Below are 18,977 nucleotides of genomic sequence, written 5' to 3' on the forward strand. Positions count from 1 at the left end.
TGAAATCAAGAATACACTCTTTTCAGCCCAGCCAAAGTGCCTCTATACCTCTGCACCCAGCATGAGCAACAAACAGGAGGAGCTGGAAGCCTCCAGAAGAAAGCCATGACCCAGTTGCCATTACTGAAACTTGGTGGGATGAATCCATGACTGGTGTGTGGCTACAGGCTGCTACAGGACAGGAAGGAGGGTCAAAAGGGTTGCTCTCTACAATAGATGGATAGAGTGCAACGTGCTGTCCCTGGAGAACAGCCATGAGCAGGTAGAAAGCCTGTAGGCAGGAATCAGAGACCGAGGCAATAAAGGGAATCCTGTGGTCAGTGTCTACTACAGGCTGCCTGACCAAGGGGAGCCTCCTGACAAAGCCTTCTTGCTCCAGCTGCAGAAGGCATTGTGCTGGAGGCTCTTGTCCTGCTGGGGAACTTCAACCACCTTGTCATTTGCAGAGAAGCAGCTCAGTGAGCTAGAGGGAATCCAGGAAATGCCTGGGATGAACGCAGGATAACTTCCCAAGACAGGTGACAGACAGCCCTAACAGAGGGAATGTGTCACTGGACCTGGTGGTCACCAAGCCCTGCCTGACCAACCCAGTGGCCTTCTATGATGGAGTGACTACATCAGTGGAATGGCTATGGATGTTATTTTTCTGGACTGCTGCAAAGCCTTTGATGCAGTCTCCCACAATATCCTTGTCCACAAATTGGAGAGATTTGATGGGTGGGCTGATTGATAGACAAGGAATTGGTTGGACACTTGCATCCAGAGCAGTAGTCACTGTCTCAATGTCCCAAGGGAAAACGATGATGTCCCTCAGGAGGCTGTGCTGTGACCAGTGAGATTTAATGTATTCATTAATGACACAGGTGAAGGGATTGAGTGCACCCTCAGCAAGTCTGTAGATGACACCAAGCTGGGTGGTGCAGCTGACAAGCCTGAGGGATAGAGGTCTCCAGAGAGATCTGGCCAAGCTCAAGAAGTAGAAGTTGGCCCACGGGAAACTCATGAAGTTCAATGAAGCTGAGTGCAAGGAACTGCACCTGGGTCAGAGCAACCCCCGTACTAACGCAGGCTGGGGGATGAAGAGACCAAGAGCAGCCCTGCCAGGAGGGGCTTGGGGGTGCTGGGTAAAGGATGAGAGGCTGGACATGGGCCTGCAATGTGTGCCTGTGGCCCAGAAGGCCAAACATGCCCTGGGCTGCACCAAAAGCAGTGTGGTCAGCAGGTTGAGGGTGCGGATTCTGCTCCTCTGTTCTGCTCTCCTGAGACTCCGCTTGGAGTACTTCATCCTGCTCTGGGGTCCCCAGCACAGGGAAGATATCCCCCTGTTGGAGTGATTCCAGAGGAGCCACCAAGATCATTAGAGGATGGAGCACCTCTCCTATGCAGAAAGGCTGGGAGAGTTCTCACATGCTGAAGAGAAAGCTCCAGGAAGACCTTACAGCAGCCTTCCAGTATTTAAAGGGGTCCTACAAGAAACCTGGAGAAGGACTATTTACAAAGGCATGTAGTGACAGAACAAGGGGGAATGATTTTGAAATGAGAGTAGGTTTAGACTTGATATTAGGAAGAAATTCTACTGTGAGGGTGGTGAGGTACTGGAACAGGCTGCCCAGAGAAGCTGTGGATTCCCCACTCCTGGGAGAGTTCAAAGGGCTGGACAGGGCCCTGAGTAACCTGATATAGTTGAAGATGACCCTGCCCATGTCAGGGTGGTTAAACTAGATGACCTTAAAAAGTTTCCTACCAACTCAAACTATTCTCTGATTCTTTTAATTGTCAGATTAAAAAAAAAACCCAAAAACTACAAACACAAACAAACCAAAAAACTCCACCAAAAATCCTGGACATGATCATGATTCTGGATTACCTAAAGAGAATCTTTGAGAACACTTTCAGTAAAGAGACAAGTATTTTTGCTATTTTGTAGTACGTCTGTCTGAGATAAAGTTAATTTTCCTTGCAGCAACTGGACTTTGTGATTAAAACTGTTGATAACACACCCATGTTTTGGCTATTGTGAAATAGCATGGATTCCTCTTTTTCACATCCTGCTCCCCTGCTTACCCCAGTGAATGGGCTGAGTGTGGACAAGAGACTGGGACAGGGCACAGCTGGGACATTTGACACAAACTGACCCAAACAATACATCATACCACATAATATCATGCTAAGCAAAAAACCTCAGGGACAGGAAGGATGTTCATGGCTAACCATTTGTTTTCCCAAGCATGATTAAGCATGCTGAAGCTTTTTTTCCATTTTGCCAGAAGTGGCTGACATCTGCCTGCTGATGAGAAGAGTGAATAAATTTCCTTTTCTGCATGCAGCTCTTGCTTTCTGTACCGGGCTGGCATTATCTTCATCAACAAGACTTCTTGCCTTCCTTCTACTTTCTCTGCCTTGAAAGAGGGCAGGTAAGTAAGTGAGTGGCTTTTGGTGTGTGTGAGGCTCTTGTCTGAGCCAAACACACCACAACTTTAAAAAATATTTGTCTTTTGACTACCTAATGTTTGAAAAAGTCTGTACTTAAATACAAAGATCCATATATTTTTTGCAGCAAGTTTACTTCTCCAGTGTGGCAGAAAAGCAGATATACAAATTCAAAGTTTGTGACAAAACTTTGTTTGTAACAAATTATTTCACAGCTGGATACAAATTACAAATATATTGAATAAAGAGCAGTATTACAGAAATGCAATCTCTTTGATGCTGGACCCTTCTCTAAAACTATTTATTATAGTAAAAAAAGTATCAGTAACTGTAAGATTGTCAGTGTCATTTGAAAAAAAGCAAAGAAAGTTTTCATTTTCATATTTAAGTTCTCAGATTGCCAGCTAATCAGGCAGACCGACATACAAATCCTTGTAGTTAAAGTACAATCATCATGTGTCTACTTCTGAAAGACCTTTGAAAGACAAGGATACAGGAAGATTCTTCCAATGTGACAGAAAATTTAAATTGAGACTTCTGTATCTTTCCATGTTAGCGAAGCTCAGAAATTACCACAAAATAAAAATCAAGGTAAAAATCAAGCTGATCATATGATTTCATTGTACCCATTATAACTGTCATTGCAGAAGATAAACTCAAATACTGCAGAAAGAGAAAATATGCTGTCAAGGAAACAGTACTGAATTGATACACAAAATCACGTAGAAAGTCTTTCAGCAAACTGACTGTGGGCTAACTGACAATTGATCAAATATTTCCCAGAATTCTAACCTGAGAAACCAGATTAAACTAAAATTTCCAGTAGACAGATAACTGGATAGAAACTTTTAAATAATGAAGGAAAGACACATAACAAAGAAATCAGTGTGCAAAATGCAACTGAAATGAGCAATATGACTGGCCATTTTATCCATGAAAACTTCTAAGTCTTTCCTCCCCCCTTACAAGACTTCAAGCAAAGACATTCACCCATAGAAATCAAAAAAACTCTTTTTGAGACAGCAAAAATATTTAGAATTATTTCTTACAAAGTTCTGGATGTTAGGAAAAGCAAATTATTTCATTCTCAAAGAGTCAGTGGACCAAAATGAGAAATCTTATGAGAATAAAAAAATATTTATATCAGAGCAAAGTAGTAAGGAAAGAAAGTGTTATACGTTATACGTTGCCGATTTTCTTACCAGAATACATTTCACTGTGTGGATTGCACTAGGGTCCTTGTTGTTAGCTGCCCAGTGAAGTGGGATTTTTCCTTCAATATCAGGAATTCCAATATTTGAATCATGTTTGATGAGAAGTTTCACGTGCTCTGGGTTATTGTAGTAGGCACTCCAATGCAACGCAGTTTGCTGCAATACAATTTTCACAAGCTTTTTCAACATGTTGAAAAATTGTTTAAACATGAAAATTAAAGTTGGCTAAAACCAGCTTAAAACAACTGTTATAAAATAAGCAAGTAAATAAGTAAATAAGCAAGCATTTGTTACACTTCAAGAAAGAGGCCTGACAAAAAACTGAGCACATGTACCTGGGGTGGCTGACAACTGAAAATCTATGAAAATAGGCTTTAAACAAAGCTGAATAAAGGCCCATTTACTTCAGTAAGGGCAAATCATCACACACCTACTGAGGTCTGAGTCAAGTCTAAGCTGCACCACCTTACATGGGATCCAAACTGAGAAGCCCTTATGCTTGGAACGTAAGTATCTCTGCTAGGAGACTGATTTTTATAAAGATTTGTTGGAGTATGGCAAGAGAAAAATGTGCATGCCACTTAGCACTGCCCAGATGGCTATTTGGTGCAGCAAATACTTTCACACTCAGAGAAAGTATCTGTGCTTGGTATTAAGCAATGACATCCAAGCTAGACTGATGACCTGAACCAGGCCTTAGCCCCAGAGCTGCACTATAGAACAAATGCAGCCATTAGTGTGGTCCCTCAAAAATTTCAAACTCTGTTGGGATGACACAAATTGATGGAGACTACTCTCCACTAGGGGAAGGTGACACTTTATGCTGACACTGGACTCAGATCCATCTTGAACTAAGGTTTTGACTTTACTGTCTGTGATAACTCAGAATTCTGAGGTTGAATATTAGTGAATCTAATGCCCAGTGGCAGTCCAATAAAACTTCAAAAGGCAATCCATGCTCTTACTGCCAATTCCTGACTGCCAACAGCTTTTGCACAGGCCTTATCAACATTCATAATTACATAAGCAAACCAACGTGTGGGGGTTTCTTAACCAGCAAAACATTGGCATATTAACAAGTATTTCATTTACCAGACACACCTCTCCCAAATGCCAAGTAACAGAGAGTTAGAAGATAAAGAATTAATTTTTTTCCCCACCTCTTACTCCCTCACCCCTACTAAACATTACCTGGCACTTGGATTTGAAACAGAGAAATATCTCCTTTTGTTATACTTGTGTATAGAAGTACAATACCCTGCATTAGCATCCTGAAACAGTGATGTGGAATTTTTAAGTTCACTATCATATCCTTAACTTCTCTGTGAAGGAAGAAGGCAAAAAGGAGCCTATTTGTGTTCATTGCTGCCAGCTGTTAGCTTAGTGCCATGGTAACAACAATAAGATAGCACAGCCTTTTTTTCTACTTGTCACTCACTGAAGAAGGGCTCCACAAAGTGCCACCACAGCCTTGTACCAGTAAAAATCTGCACTAAATAAATGAGTGTTATTTATTAAATGGAGCTAACCAGTATTCCTGGAAACTGACAGTTGCAATGACAGCAGAAAGCTTTGGTTACCAGAAGGCCAACGTAGCCTTGGTTCACTGACTTCTCTCACCTACAACCAGTTTCAGTCAGTTACCAACATGGAAGCAGACATAAAGGACACCTGTTCTCCCTCATCTTCAGGAATTATATTTGACAATTTTGATGTGCACAGTTACAGCAAGGAAACTGAAAAAGCCATGTGCCCAACAGGGTCAAACAGGTCAGACTCTGTGCCTGAGATCATCTTTTCACCAACCTGAATTCCATTTTTGCTACTGTGACTACTCATGACATGAACTGGGAGAAAAGTGCTCCCTGTTTTGTGGGGAATCTGGCAATGCTTTAAATACTGGTTTGGAAATCTGCTGAACAGGCAAGGTTGCTAAATGGTTTTGGCTGGTTTATGCATACCTTTGTTAATTAATCAGCATGGTCATGAAGTCAGCATGACCTCTCCAGAATGACTGCTGTAATTATAGGCAGTTTTCTAGTGACTCTTATCATTACAAGATTCTAAATGTGAGGTTTTTCAAAGGCAGAAAAGCAACATAAGCACATGCTATCCAGACTCCAACAAGGATCACAGAATGTTACAGAAAGACTTGGATGGTTTTTGAATCCTCTATTGTTGTAACTACTCTCAACAAGAATGTCAGTGGAGCCAGTGCAATGAACTTTGACTCCAGTAACATCAGGAATATATTAACATTTCTACTTTGAAGACCTAGAAAAAGTTTATGACAAATAATTTTTTGCACACAACTGCTTGATGTAAAACCAATTCCTAAAGTTGTTACAAATCTTAAAATAAGCAGTTGTCTTAAAATAAGCAGTTATCTTGCAATAAGCAGTACTTTTACCTTGTTTCTGTCCTGGGTATCCACTTCTCCAGGTGCCATATGTTTTAACAACAAAGCTAAACATTTTGGACTTTTGTGACGTGTAGTTAAATGCAATGGTGTCATATCCTCCAAGTCCTTCTGCATCCAGTTCCCTCTACGAGCAAGCAAAAGTTTCATGAAGCGGTAATTTCCCTGGGTAAAGAAAAATACCAGAAATTTATGTCAGTTTATCAAAGCAAATTATGATACTTAGATTTTTTTTTTTTTTTTTTTTTTTACTATACTGCACTGCCTGAAAAAGCTTGAAGCAAAACAGCTCAAAGCTTTGGAAACATCTAATGAAGATTTTTTTTTTTAACATGAACAATTTTTTTGTAACATTTTGTTAACTCTTCATTTTTAGGTCTCTCATGCTACTCGGTTTTAGATATATATATATATATATATATATACCATTAGCAGAATAAGACAGGGTTCATCAATACCAAGAAATCTCTAATATTATCAGTTTCATAACTGTTTAGCCTCAGTAAAAATAATGTCAAAACTGAAATAAGATCATTTCATGCTGGCTTCAGCAAGGCAAACAGTTATCAGATGAAGAATAAAACTAAACATGAAGAAAGAATATAATTTTCAAAACGAAAGTAAGAAAAATAACCGGGAATTATTCAGAAAGATAACATGTACTTATCTGAATACACAGTAAATATATGCAGAAGTGATTGTTTCTTACATTTTTAAAATTGAGAACTGTATGAGTTTTGGTCTACAGTATATATAATAAATGGATGGGACAGCTAGCTCTACAACACATTGAAAATACTTCACACTAGGACTTGCACAAGGTTTTCACTATGTCTTCGAAAGAAATAACATAGCAATGCTTCTTTAATACAAATATAAAAAAATGATATAATAAATGAGGGTGGATCCCAAAAAACCCAATCTGGATTTATTTCTCAAATCACTGAAGAAGCCAGTGAAAAATTAGACATGAACATGCAATCATGAAGAAGCTGTACTTATTTAGTAGCACAGGCAGCCTTGACTTGCAACTACTCTTTGCTTGAAAGTTATTTTCCATATAGGAGAGATGCTACATACAACATTTTCATGCTTCCACTTCCCAAAGTCTATGGGTTTATCAAATCACCTTCAGCAGTTAGGTTGCAATCGAGGACCAGCAACTGGAGCAATAACTCATTAAAGCAAAACATCTGCACCTGCCTTCAGCCATCATGATTTAAACACCCCAGCTCTTTTCACACTGTAACTTTTAACATTTCTTAAAGTGAAAGAAGTGTCTTAATTTTGCTCACTGTCTCCCAATTTTTTCCCAAGATACTAGTTTTTGCCAATTTCCCATATAGATCATTAACTGTAACTATAATGAAAACAGAAAGCTCAAAAGAGAAGATAAATTCTACTAATTCTCCTCCACTCAGGGAAAAGCTGGAGCATTTGATGAAGCTTTAGCAGACAATGTACACAGGAAAGGTGACACTCAAATCAATAGAAGTCAAGTCTTTGGATTCTTCTGCTTATGAAACTACCTGCAAATTAACATACTTCAGTCTGCTACAATTCTTTTACAAATTCTGCATGTTAGCTTAGTTCCCTTAGGCTGTCTTTGGAAAAACAATGAAAAAAGGCAACCAAGTAGACAAGGGCAAGGAGTGCTAATGAACGGGGGCACTTTGGTATCTCGTAAGGCTCAGAATTCCAAAGTGTTTTTGTCAGCAGAATGGTAGGATGGAGACAGGCCAAAGGATTCCAGAGGCTTCCACAGTATCCAGTGCAAGAGCATAAAAAATATACAGATTTCACTTTTAAAAGCAGCCATAAACATTGGAAGGACATACTTTACAAAAATTACTGTTCTGTTTTTTGTCTAATAGCAATGGAAGACATGAGCTTTACAGATGCAGAATGGATTTCACCAGGTACGGCCAAAATAAATGAATGTGACTTTTTTCCTGCTACACTATTTCATTTTAAAATACAAATCAAGGAAAGCAAATCATGAATGAGCTCAGACAAAATTACTTCATCCTGCTTCTACCTTTTATTGTTACTAGTCCTTGCTGGTCAGTGACAGCTCACAAGAAAAGTCTGCCACAGAGCCTATCACAGACCTGCCTGAACATGCAAACTTCCCTTGCCAGAGACAGCATGGCTACCACAGCATTCCCAGTGAGAAGTGACCAAATACATCTTTTTCTTCTGCTGGGTGTCAGGGAAAGCACAACCTCAGGATTTTGTCCCTGCAGAACACAGACTCTGTGTACCAAGCATACTCCGAAGTACAGGGGCAGAACAGCGCGATGTCTGCAGGGCTCCCAAACCACAGAGAACACACTCAGAATTAATTCATGATAAATTTGGGGTGGAGCTAGGGAGGGTAATAATACTCCTCATTATTACCATTACACTGTACAGGCAAATATGAGAAAAATTTACAAAACTCATTAAAAAAGAAAAATTAAAACTAGCAAAAAAATCTAAGTGTATCATGATGTGGTTGGCAATTAAACTGGAGAAGGAAAATATTAAATACCTTAAGAGAATATTAGTCTTGGAAGAAATATAGCTGCTTTTCTCCATCACAGAGGATAATACATTTGTTGCCTTCGATATTTCCTGTACACAGTGCATGCATACCCATGAGAGAAAAAAAAATTGTTTTTGTCTTGTTGATGGGTACTTATTGTAAGATTTACAAGTATATTCTGCTTTTTGAATGAATTCCATGGCAAAGAAGACTGAAAGTTAAAATAATGCATAAAACTAAGGAAACATGCCCTTTTATTATTAGAATTTCTCTCCCTATACTGTATTTTATATTTGCTATTACACATTTTTCCATCAGTTACTACTACATTATTCTCTTGCATGCTTAGCCAACAAATCCCTCTCCTTAGCAAATGAATTTATAATAAATCCCTTCATTCTGAAACACAAAAGATTCTGTTTCTTCCAAGTGATTTAAGATTTTTTAACATTACCACAGAAAACACCTGTACTTACATTACTTATCTGAATTATCTTATTCATGGTTTTGCTTCTGACTACTGTTCTTTTCTTTAGTAACACAATGAATTTTACTGTCTTCCTTTCACTTGTTAGAAAACAATATTGCCCTTTTTAATGACAATGGAAAATTTCCCCACCTTCAATTGATTACTACTTAGGTTTGTAAGTATGGAATGTATCAACATGCCTTGAAGGCAGATGTAATTGAGGTCTTATTAGGTGGAGGGAGGGAATCCTTAATTTGAAAAGCCAATTCCTCCATTTTTATAAAGTTTTTGTGTATAAAAAGTCTTTAAGTTGGCTAGGTTTTTACTCATAAATAATGCACTTGACTGGCCTAAACATTGCTGGGCAGCATGAAGCTCTCTGAGTCAGTCCATGATCTCTTACCATTGATAGTGACTCAAAATTTATACTACTATAAACAGAAAACATCATGAGCAAACAGGATTAAATACTTGTACAGAAAACTTGGTTTCTGGCAGCCAAAATTTACCATTCCAATGCTAATTCTTAATTTTCCTTTAGATTCTATTAAAATTTTTTGAAAATAAAATACTTGGATCTGCAAACTACCAGAGAACATCTGATTTCAACATAATCAGAAGAAATACCTCTGCTATTTCAAAAATTCAGACACAGGTACTAGTAGAACACATTTTTTGGTAGACAACTCAATAAGCAACCATGGCTCTGCCATCAAGTAATGACTTCAAAGAAAGTTCTGGACTCCAAGCTAAGCAGTCAGAAAAACTTTCTGAACATTTTAATGGAGAAGAGAGTTATGGAAGAAGTATTTCAGTCAAAACCAATGAGTTTGCCAGATTTTAGATTATCTCTGAAATTGAAAAAAATATGCCCAAAATTGCAAGCTGGGTCATTAAAAAAAGCTGTCTAGTATATTCAATATGATTCTGCTGCCAGGGAAAGGTTTCAGTGGAAAATCACTGGTAAATTTTTCTACCTACTTTTCTGGGTCTAGAAGAAAATGTGCTTATTTCTTTATTAATCTAAAGCAGTTTTTTCAACCTATTTCCTCTCCCTGGCTTGTTGAGGAAGTGTAGTGAGAGAGCAGCTGGGTGGGCATCTGTCAAACAGCCACAGTCAGGCTGTCCCATATGGTCACCTAAGTGAAAGGCTGAAGAAAAAATGAGCTCTGTTCAGTGGGGCTGTGATTCTAATCACAGGTTGATGCTGAAATTTCTGGTTGTATTGCCACTGCACTAAAAACATTGGCCTCACACTTCACTTCTTTCCACTCTGTACAGCCCACAGAGTCCTGCTCCGAGTCACACAGTGCCACATGCCCCTCTTTCAAACTTCCTCAGAAGTACTTTTCACAGCAAATTTTCAGTGTTTCACAAGCATACAAACTTGCTTTAAAGAGTACATCTGGGTTCTAGCTAGAAACATTCTGCTGATGTGCAACAGAGGTCTGTGAAAATTTATTTCCATTCTCATCCCACTATTTCTTGGTGAGTTAACTTGGTCATTAGATTAAGCTGTGTGCTTATACACTGACTAACCACTTTTCCTACCCTGTAGTGTGGGTACATCTCTGACACAAAACTTTTCATATTCAGGTTTTAAAAACACACTGCATAGATAAATACAGCACAACATAAATAAACACAACATCTTTTACAAAGGGAGAAACTGAGCTGTACAAGGTAAGGCTAAGTCAGAGGAATACTGCATCTCTCCAAGCACATCACAAGCACACCCACAGTCAGGCTACCATCCCCTCATCATCAGTGGGATAAAAGGGGACAATGCACACAGAAAAATTGCTTATTTCCCTATTAATTGCTGAGACCACATTTTCAAAAGCTGTAACAATTCTAATCCACATGAAGTACTTAACACGACTTGAAGGACTGATCTGTAATGATTTACAATGTAGAGCACATGAGCTGACAATGGTTACAGTACAGCTAGGCTTGAATTTTGGAATACCCACAGTGGGCCTGTGAAGATTTAGGGCACTGTAAGGGTTGCTAGAGGAACTGGGGAAAAAGCAGCCCAGCATCTCTATACAACCTCCTGGTAAAAACAGCAGGGGTCATAAAAAAGAATGCTAAGCTGTTAAACCGTGAAGATGCTACTTTGGCTCCACTCCAAAATTACATACCTGCTTTCCCAGCACTGGGAACAGACAGACCAAAAGAGCACAAACCCTTACAAAGGAGGTGGTTTTCAAGGGCTTTTCACTGCTGACAGTCATAAGCACTGAAGATGCAGTCAGGGCATACTCTTGCAGAACAGAAAGCCTTAGAAATATTTACAGATGAACCACAAATTAGAACTGAAGGTTGAAATTGACCCTCTGGATTAGTAAATCCATCCTCTAGCACCATAGGGAGCAAGAACATCTAATCCTTTCCAAAAATTCCTAGCGATTTCTTTTAAGTGGAATTACAGTGTTCAGGATTTTCTCCTCCCAGTTCTCTGTTTCAGACTCAGGCTTTTAGGTTTTATTTCTTGATTGGATTTTCTTTTTTTTTTTAAGCCAACACACAATTTCATTCTTCTACCCATGAAAATACAGTGTGGCTTTTAAAATCTAAACAAGCATTGGGGTTTTTATCTCAGTAACAAAGGATAAACCCTACACTGCCCTCAAAAAATCATCAGCTCTCTGCACTCATTCTAGTTGGAACTCTTCTATTTTGAACACAAGTAAGCACAGATTACAGGGCTATCTGAGGGGGTCCCACAAAGTACCCTACTGAGTCCCAATGACACTTGTCTATTCTAGTGCATATATCTTGTCAGATATACCCAAAACTGCATTTCTCCCAAAAATGAAGTACATTTTCCAAACAGCACATTACATCCTTCTCAGTCATGTTTCAAATAATAAATTTATAATCCATAGAATAAATCATTAGGTGCATTGTCTGTTGTTGCCCCCTACCCACCCCCTGGGACTTGCATTTTGGACTATAATGTTTCTAATAATTTCAATTACTTTCAGTATCCCTATTCTTTTGATATCCTAGCCACTGCCATCCTCTCTTTGACTTACAATCATGCCTAACACTGTGCCAACTCTTAAGTATACTTCAAAAAAGTACTACTCATAAGTTTGCTCATGAAAAATACTGACTAATATCAGATTCAAGTGCAACTATCAAGGAATTCCAACACATGCCTTCTGATCTTATAGCTCATATTTCAGGTCTATCTGTTTTCAGTTCATTATCAAATAATAATTCACCATTCTCTTACATTTTGTGTCCTAATTTCTAATTAAGCTTGCAATTTTCCATCTAGCATCACAGTTAATATTTTTGTACAGGCTAAAAAGGCAAACTATTGAATTTATTTCTATGAAATGAGCTAACTAAATATCCAGTTACTCTTAAAGAACCTACTGCTGACAGAAGGTGCTCATTTTACCCAATTTTCTATTTCTGCATACATATTTATCCCCATATAATTTCAAATTCTTATATGCTTCTGAGGTCAAATAGGCTGCCTCTCTCAGCTACTTCCTTCTTAAAACATTTCTTACCACTATTTTAAAGTGTTATTGAATACCATAAATTCTGTAATGTCACAATTCCTAAAGAATGATTAATTGATTAAAATTCATTTGCACCTTATCCCTTGCTGTTTCTGTACTCACGAGATGAAATTTACCAAAAATCAGGCATTAACCACTGACCACAGCTCCTGCAGTAACTAAACCTGGTCAGCAAATGTGCAGGGAAGTGGTAAAACAGAGGCTCCACAAAATCAGAAGCACAAAGGTCAGCCTATTGAAAGGGGTGTGTTTGAAGACTGCAGCGCAGCAAGTCCACCAACCACGGCAAAAAGGATTTCAGAGATCTGATAATTATACATCTCTGCCATAGGTTAATATTTTATTAGCTCATTAAATTTTGATTGTTGAAATATATTCATTATTAATTAAGAAGCACTTATGTAAGATATTTTAGCAAAATTTTCTTAGCAATCTTTTGTGCATTTAGCAATCAATAGATCGTCTTCAGAGGAATGTAATATATAATTCTGTTACTTTTACTCTTTCACAAACAGAACAGCACAAAATTATTACAGTTAAATTAATTGTAAAGATAAAACATCTAATACCACACCAATCATAACACAGACAGTGATTATACAGCTATTAGATTATTAATATTTAAGTACAATACTAATTATGTTTTAAGCTTTCTTTAATCTCCCAAATAGTATTTAAGAAAGTAGAGCTTGAATATATATATAACAGCATCTTGAGAACAGAAAAACTAATTATATCAAGGGTTATAGTGTACATATTCACTCATGTAGCTTTTACATTTGCTTTAGACCCAGATTAAGAACTGCTAATGTACATTAAAATTTAGCACACCAGGCCAGTCATCTCCTTTTTCCAGAGAAGCACATTCTGTCCCAAGTACGTAAATAAATAAATAAATAAATAAAACTCAAAACAGATTGCTATGATCTTTTAATAGTCAGATTAGATTAGTTAAGCCTTTTAAACCCAGGACTCCTTAGAAGCTGGAGTCAAGAGTTAACCATTGCTTGTGCCTGAAACACAAAAATGTCTACACTTTTTTAATAGCAGCACATCAGTTTCTAAAGCCAGTAGAATTCTATACCTTTACAAATACTAAATAATATTGTAACACAGACACTCATGGAGGTAAAACATGCACAATGTGAAATTATTTCAGATTTTGCCTTAAAAACCCAGGCAGAACAGATCAGCCACTTGGCCCTGCATTAACACGTTTCACCAACAGATTAGCACAGATGCTAAAGCCAAAGTTGAGAACAGTTCCTTGCTGTCAGATGCTTTCAAGAAGCAGTGAAAGTCAAAAAACTTGAACTCCTTAATTGCTAGCTAAGCCTCTGAAAGACAAATACATCCATGAGGTTTCTCTTTAAAACCAAAATGGTAACTGAATTTAACCTGCTTACCTTCACAGAGTAGAAAGTGCTCTTTGATCTACTCCCTCTTACAGAAGATAATCTTACTGTATACACAAACATGCTCACTCTCTCTCCAGTGAGGAGGTGCTGAAGAGAGGATGCTTTACCTTACAAATAAACTTTGCACAACATAACAAATTTTCAAACCCCAAATATTTTAATGACCTTGGAAAGGAAAGGGGCTGTTCACATGGTTTCTTTAGAGGTTGTTTCATCTTTTAGCATCTCTTTGAGAAGAGGCACATTCTAAGAATGTCAGAAACCACTTGGAATGATGTGGACTTCTGTCACCAACACCTACGAGTTTCAGTAGCTTTTCAGGAAACAAACTAAACACTTAGAAAAACAGAATCTGTTATATCATACTTCTAATTTGATATCTGGAACAGACTACTGTTCCAAAAGTAACTGAAATCCATACATCAAAAGGAGTATTTTGATATGTTTATATTATCAGCAACTTGCCAGAAATCTCATAAGAATTTTTCAGAAGAAAAACTACTAAGAGAGGCTAGCAAGTAGATATATGAATTTAATTGCAAATAAGAATTATTTGGATTTATAAATTAGCACTTGTGTTTTGAAATCTTACCTATGCATGAAATACTAGAGCTTCTTGTTTTCTAATATACTGAAACTGAATTCATATAGCTTATAGCTGGTTACAACAGCTATAAGCTCTGTAAAAGCCACCCTTTACTGTATATGACTGCACCATTCTTACACTCCTTGAGTATCAGTAAATTTGTTTACTGAAAAAAAACCAAGTCAACATAGCTACTTAGAACCCCAGTTTCTAGTTAAAATTAGTAAAGTTACCATCAAAATATCAGGCTGCCTCTCTGGTTATCACTAACTAAAGGTTAACTCCTTGATTAACAAAGTAACTGAAAAATAAAAGTAAGAGAAAATCTTTAGGATTACTGTTTTAGGCATAACCCTTAGCAGTCATCCATTGGACTATAGCTTTGGAAAAAAAAAGATCTGCAAACTTTTTATTACCTCTGGATGGTAAGGATGATGCCATGCCTTCTATCTAACAAACCACTGGTGGATTTAAATATGTAATGCTCTGCTAACCCCTTCAAGTCAACCATGACAAAAACATCACTGATTTTTGACATTGGGTTTAATCTTGCGAAGTACCCTTTTAGCAACTTTGTTAGCAGCATTCTAGACTCAAAAGTAAAACACTCAACTGGAGAAAATCTCCCAGACAGCTGAACAGAAACCTTATTTACCACTTTTCAAGCTGAAAGTGTTCATCTGTCTGGCAAAGCATCTTAGGCAATACATCAGCGAAGAACATCAGCACGACTTGAGGCCAGCTCTGACTATCAGACATTTTGACTGAAAGCAAGGCAGTGTCTCAACTACAAGCAATTCTCCCTAAAGCCTCTTGCAAGATTGGCTTTACTCTCTTGGTTTCCATAGGAATAGACAGAACTATCAAGTGGCACACAGTTAAAGAACACAAGAGAGAAGACAGCGGACCAGTGCTGTAAAAGCCAAGGTAAAACTGTTTCCCAGCATAGGCTGAAAGAAAATAGGTGTTTGTATCTTCTAGCCTTTGACCTCCTTTATCCATGGCCTGTGTACATGTTGCTCCTTTGTAGTGTTCTCAGCTCTTCAGCAATAAATGTTATGGTCAACCTATTGAAATTAGTGGCTTTCATGTAAAAAACACTTCAAGGATGAAAATGCAATTAGCATTCTCATTTCCAGTTGATCTCTTCCACTGTTACTGAACTTGTTTTCCTGTAGTGTTCTTTTGAAGTCACTCAGGCAGAAGTACCCACAACACACAATCTCTGGGGATTTACAACAAAGCCTGAGATGCATCATCCATATTTACAGGATCACTGCCCACCTCTTCATAAAGAAACAAACAAGCTTTCAAAAAATACTTTATTTCAAAAAACAGTGATTTGAAAGATGTGTCAGAAAGTACTGACTCCCTCCTCCCCAAAAATACAAGTACTAGAAAATAGTTACTACATTCATGTTCTTCATCTTAATGGCTTTGAGTTGCATTGTCTTGAAGTAAGAGCACTGTAAGAAAACATATCCCTGAAACAGATGTATGCCTTTAAAAAATCTAATAAAAATGTTACAAATCACAGTATAATCCATGACAGCATTCTACCTGAAAACAAGTCTAAATAACAGCCATCAGTCCAGTCCAAGTCTTTTTATCCTACCTTTGTGCAGTGCTATTTCATTCTGGAAGCAAACTAATTGCCATTACTACTAAGCATCACTCTGACTAGTACTGTGTCACTACTGCCTTGTACTTCTTAATTGCACCCCTCTATGTGCATGTCAAGTCCTTACAGACTGCTGGAAGCAACAACGCTTGCAAAGTGAAAACGTTGCATATATGCTCAATTTTGAGCACAGCTTCACAGAATTTTTTGTTATTATTTGAACTGCTGTTTTATCTGCAAATAAAAGCATGCCTTTTATGTGATTTAAATATATTTCAAACATATTAAGCCCTATAACAAACTGCTGTATGAAATAATTGCAAATCTACCTATCAATTTCCATTGGACAAGAAAAGGTCTCCAGCCACAGTGAAATCTCCAGAACTGTTACAGAAGTAGACAGACAATCCATATTGAAAACAACCAGCAATAAAGGTAGGTTTACTCTTAATTTAAATAATTATTCAGACACTTCAGGCTACTTTTACATATGGCAAAATTTAATAGTTTCTATAGATACTGCAGTGATGTTTGCTATTCAAAATGAAGTCATAATCTATTTAAATACTGGTAGATAAATCAAAGCCTTCATAATCTACTCAAACTGCATCCTAGCAGTAATAAAAGTGCTAGATTTATTTATCTTTGTTTGGACTAGAGGCAGATAAAATAACAGCTCAAGGTTGGTGTTGCAAAGCCTTCCCAAATCCACACCATATTAACCATGGTGAAAAACACATCCTTTGTGTATAACTCCATCTATGTTTAAATGTTCCCATCATAAAGCTGAACACACAGAGATTATGTTAATAACAAAAATCAGTTAATATTTCAGCAAAAACTATTCCTCATTAATAAAAACTGGTAGCATACTTCCTTAATCCTTCATTAATAAAAAAAAAGTGTAACAAAAGACAGCTCCAAACCGCTCCACAAAGAAACAAGAAAATTTAGAATCTTAACAGACAAGTTAAATTAATTTTGTATTTTATGAAATGCTGACATTAGCTGTTGCTTTTCAGGCAGCAACAGAATTTGCTTATGCAGTTCATACATATCAATTTTGACTTAAGTGTGATTCACTTAATTCTCTTTAATCAACAATTTAACCAACTGTTTACAGACAAAGAGAGAGACAAATGAAAGATTAGTGCTCCTGGAGTTTGTGGCTGGCCATAAGATCTGAATTTATTTTTCAAATACCTGCTATAGCAGTAGGCTTGCATGCTGAAGACATCCTATCTAGTATCCTATTGATTCAAATGACAAGCCTGAGCATCAGATTAAGGATGTGTCAGACACCTGATAGAAGATTCCTGGAGATTTCAGCAGAAAGGTGCCCTGTTTCAAAATGATCTATTGCTGGTACTTCATGTATTGAAGCGTATGTGGGTATATTTAACACAAAACTAATTTGCCTGAAGTTAGAATAACATTTATAATCAGTGAAAACAAATATCTTCCCTTTTTACTGCAAAATAGCTGGGAAAAGACACCTTATTCCACCAGAAATCACCCTACAGTCCACAAAATGGGACTAAACCAAACTGATGAGCTAATAATAGTGGAAGTTCTGTTTTAATTTGTCAGTGCCAAATCTGGATACAAAGAAGCAAGTGGTTCCTCAGTCTCAACAACAATATTTATTCTCATAACCATTAAAGATCACTTGTGGGGTCAGCTGCAGAGGGGCAATTAATGCAAGAATGATGTTTTAGAAAGGACACTCAGACAGGGAAATGTCTTTGTCTGCAAAGGTACTTTTTAAGGTACAGACTTGGCAGCAGACACCAATGTCCTGGGAGAAGAGCTGGACAAGTCTCTCGTGCACCGAGGGATGCCACAATGCTAAACACACTCAAGGAACAACAATAAGTGAAACAAAATTAATTCTATTCAGATCTCAAGTAACTCTCCAAGTACTGCAAGCACCACGTTTAAAAAGAAAATACCATTTTTAAGATGCAACCATTATCTTTAAGATCAAATGATAGAGAAATTTTCACCTGTCCTTTGAACAAAGCAAAATGAGAGAGAGGAGGCAGCTGTTTGACAAGAGTATGTAGGAGACAACCAGCAGCTGAAACCAAGATAATTAAGTCAATTTAAAAGAGCCAAATATCAAGCAATATGGAACAATGTTCTTACAGAAAAAGCACTGCTCATGCCTGAACAAATTACTTGTCTTTGCTGGGCATATTTATATCATGTTCAGTTCTAGTTGGTCTTTGCAATAAAGTCTCTGAGTTGAAGTTATGCGCCAATACTTTTTCAGATTTAAGTACTCATTTAGGGTGTTTTTGTAAAACAGGATCACTTTATCTACTCATTCTTGGTAACTGAGAATCTTCAAAAATTATTACAAATTATTTTATTTGTTCATAGTAACCTGAAAAATTATTGCTATGGAAGAGGCTTTAGCAAAGATCAGAAAAAGTAACAATAGGTGAGTCCAGAAGCTTTTCCAAATTTTACTTACGAAAGTATGCACTGAACTCAATAGATGAAAATAAAGTAATTCTACCAGCTGGCTGCACAGATATTTAAGATATCATTCCATATGCTATGCAGAATTAGTTCCTTTTCCCTGGGAAACACAACACAAGCAGAGCTCCTCAATGTTCTGCCACCATGGTTTGCACTTAAACGATATTTGCAAAATCTTTTAGAAAATCACTGCAGTTGGAGGCATTCCTTTTCTTATTATTTTAATGAAATTTCAGATTCAAATTTCAAGTGCTCAAGAGCAAG

The 18,977-nt window shown here is 37.5% G+C and overlaps 1 protein-coding gene across 1 annotated transcript in view; it reads right to left on the reverse strand.

Annotated features, from left to right (window-relative positions):
* The window catches only part of INVS (inversin), an 85,008-nt gene that overhangs the window by 42,015 nt on the left and 24,016 nt on the right, over nt 1–18,977 (reverse strand). The window contains exons 4-5 of the mRNA XM_071455835.1: nt 6,055–6,228; nt 3,633–3,800 (exon numbers count right to left, since the gene is read on the reverse strand). Of these exons, the coding sequence (XP_071311936.1) occupies nt 3,633–3,800; nt 6,055–6,228 (342 nt within the window). The remainder of the gene's footprint in view (nt 1–3,632; nt 3,801–6,054; nt 6,229–18,977) is intronic.

This window comes from Agelaius tricolor, unplaced genomic scaffold (assembly GCF_023055355.1).
Source record: "Agelaius tricolor isolate 1412-34295 unplaced genomic scaffold, bAgeTri1.0.p SCAF_2, whole genome shotgun sequence".
NCBI classification, from domain to species: domain Eukaryota; kingdom Metazoa; phylum Chordata; class Aves; order Passeriformes; family Icteridae; genus Agelaius; species Agelaius tricolor.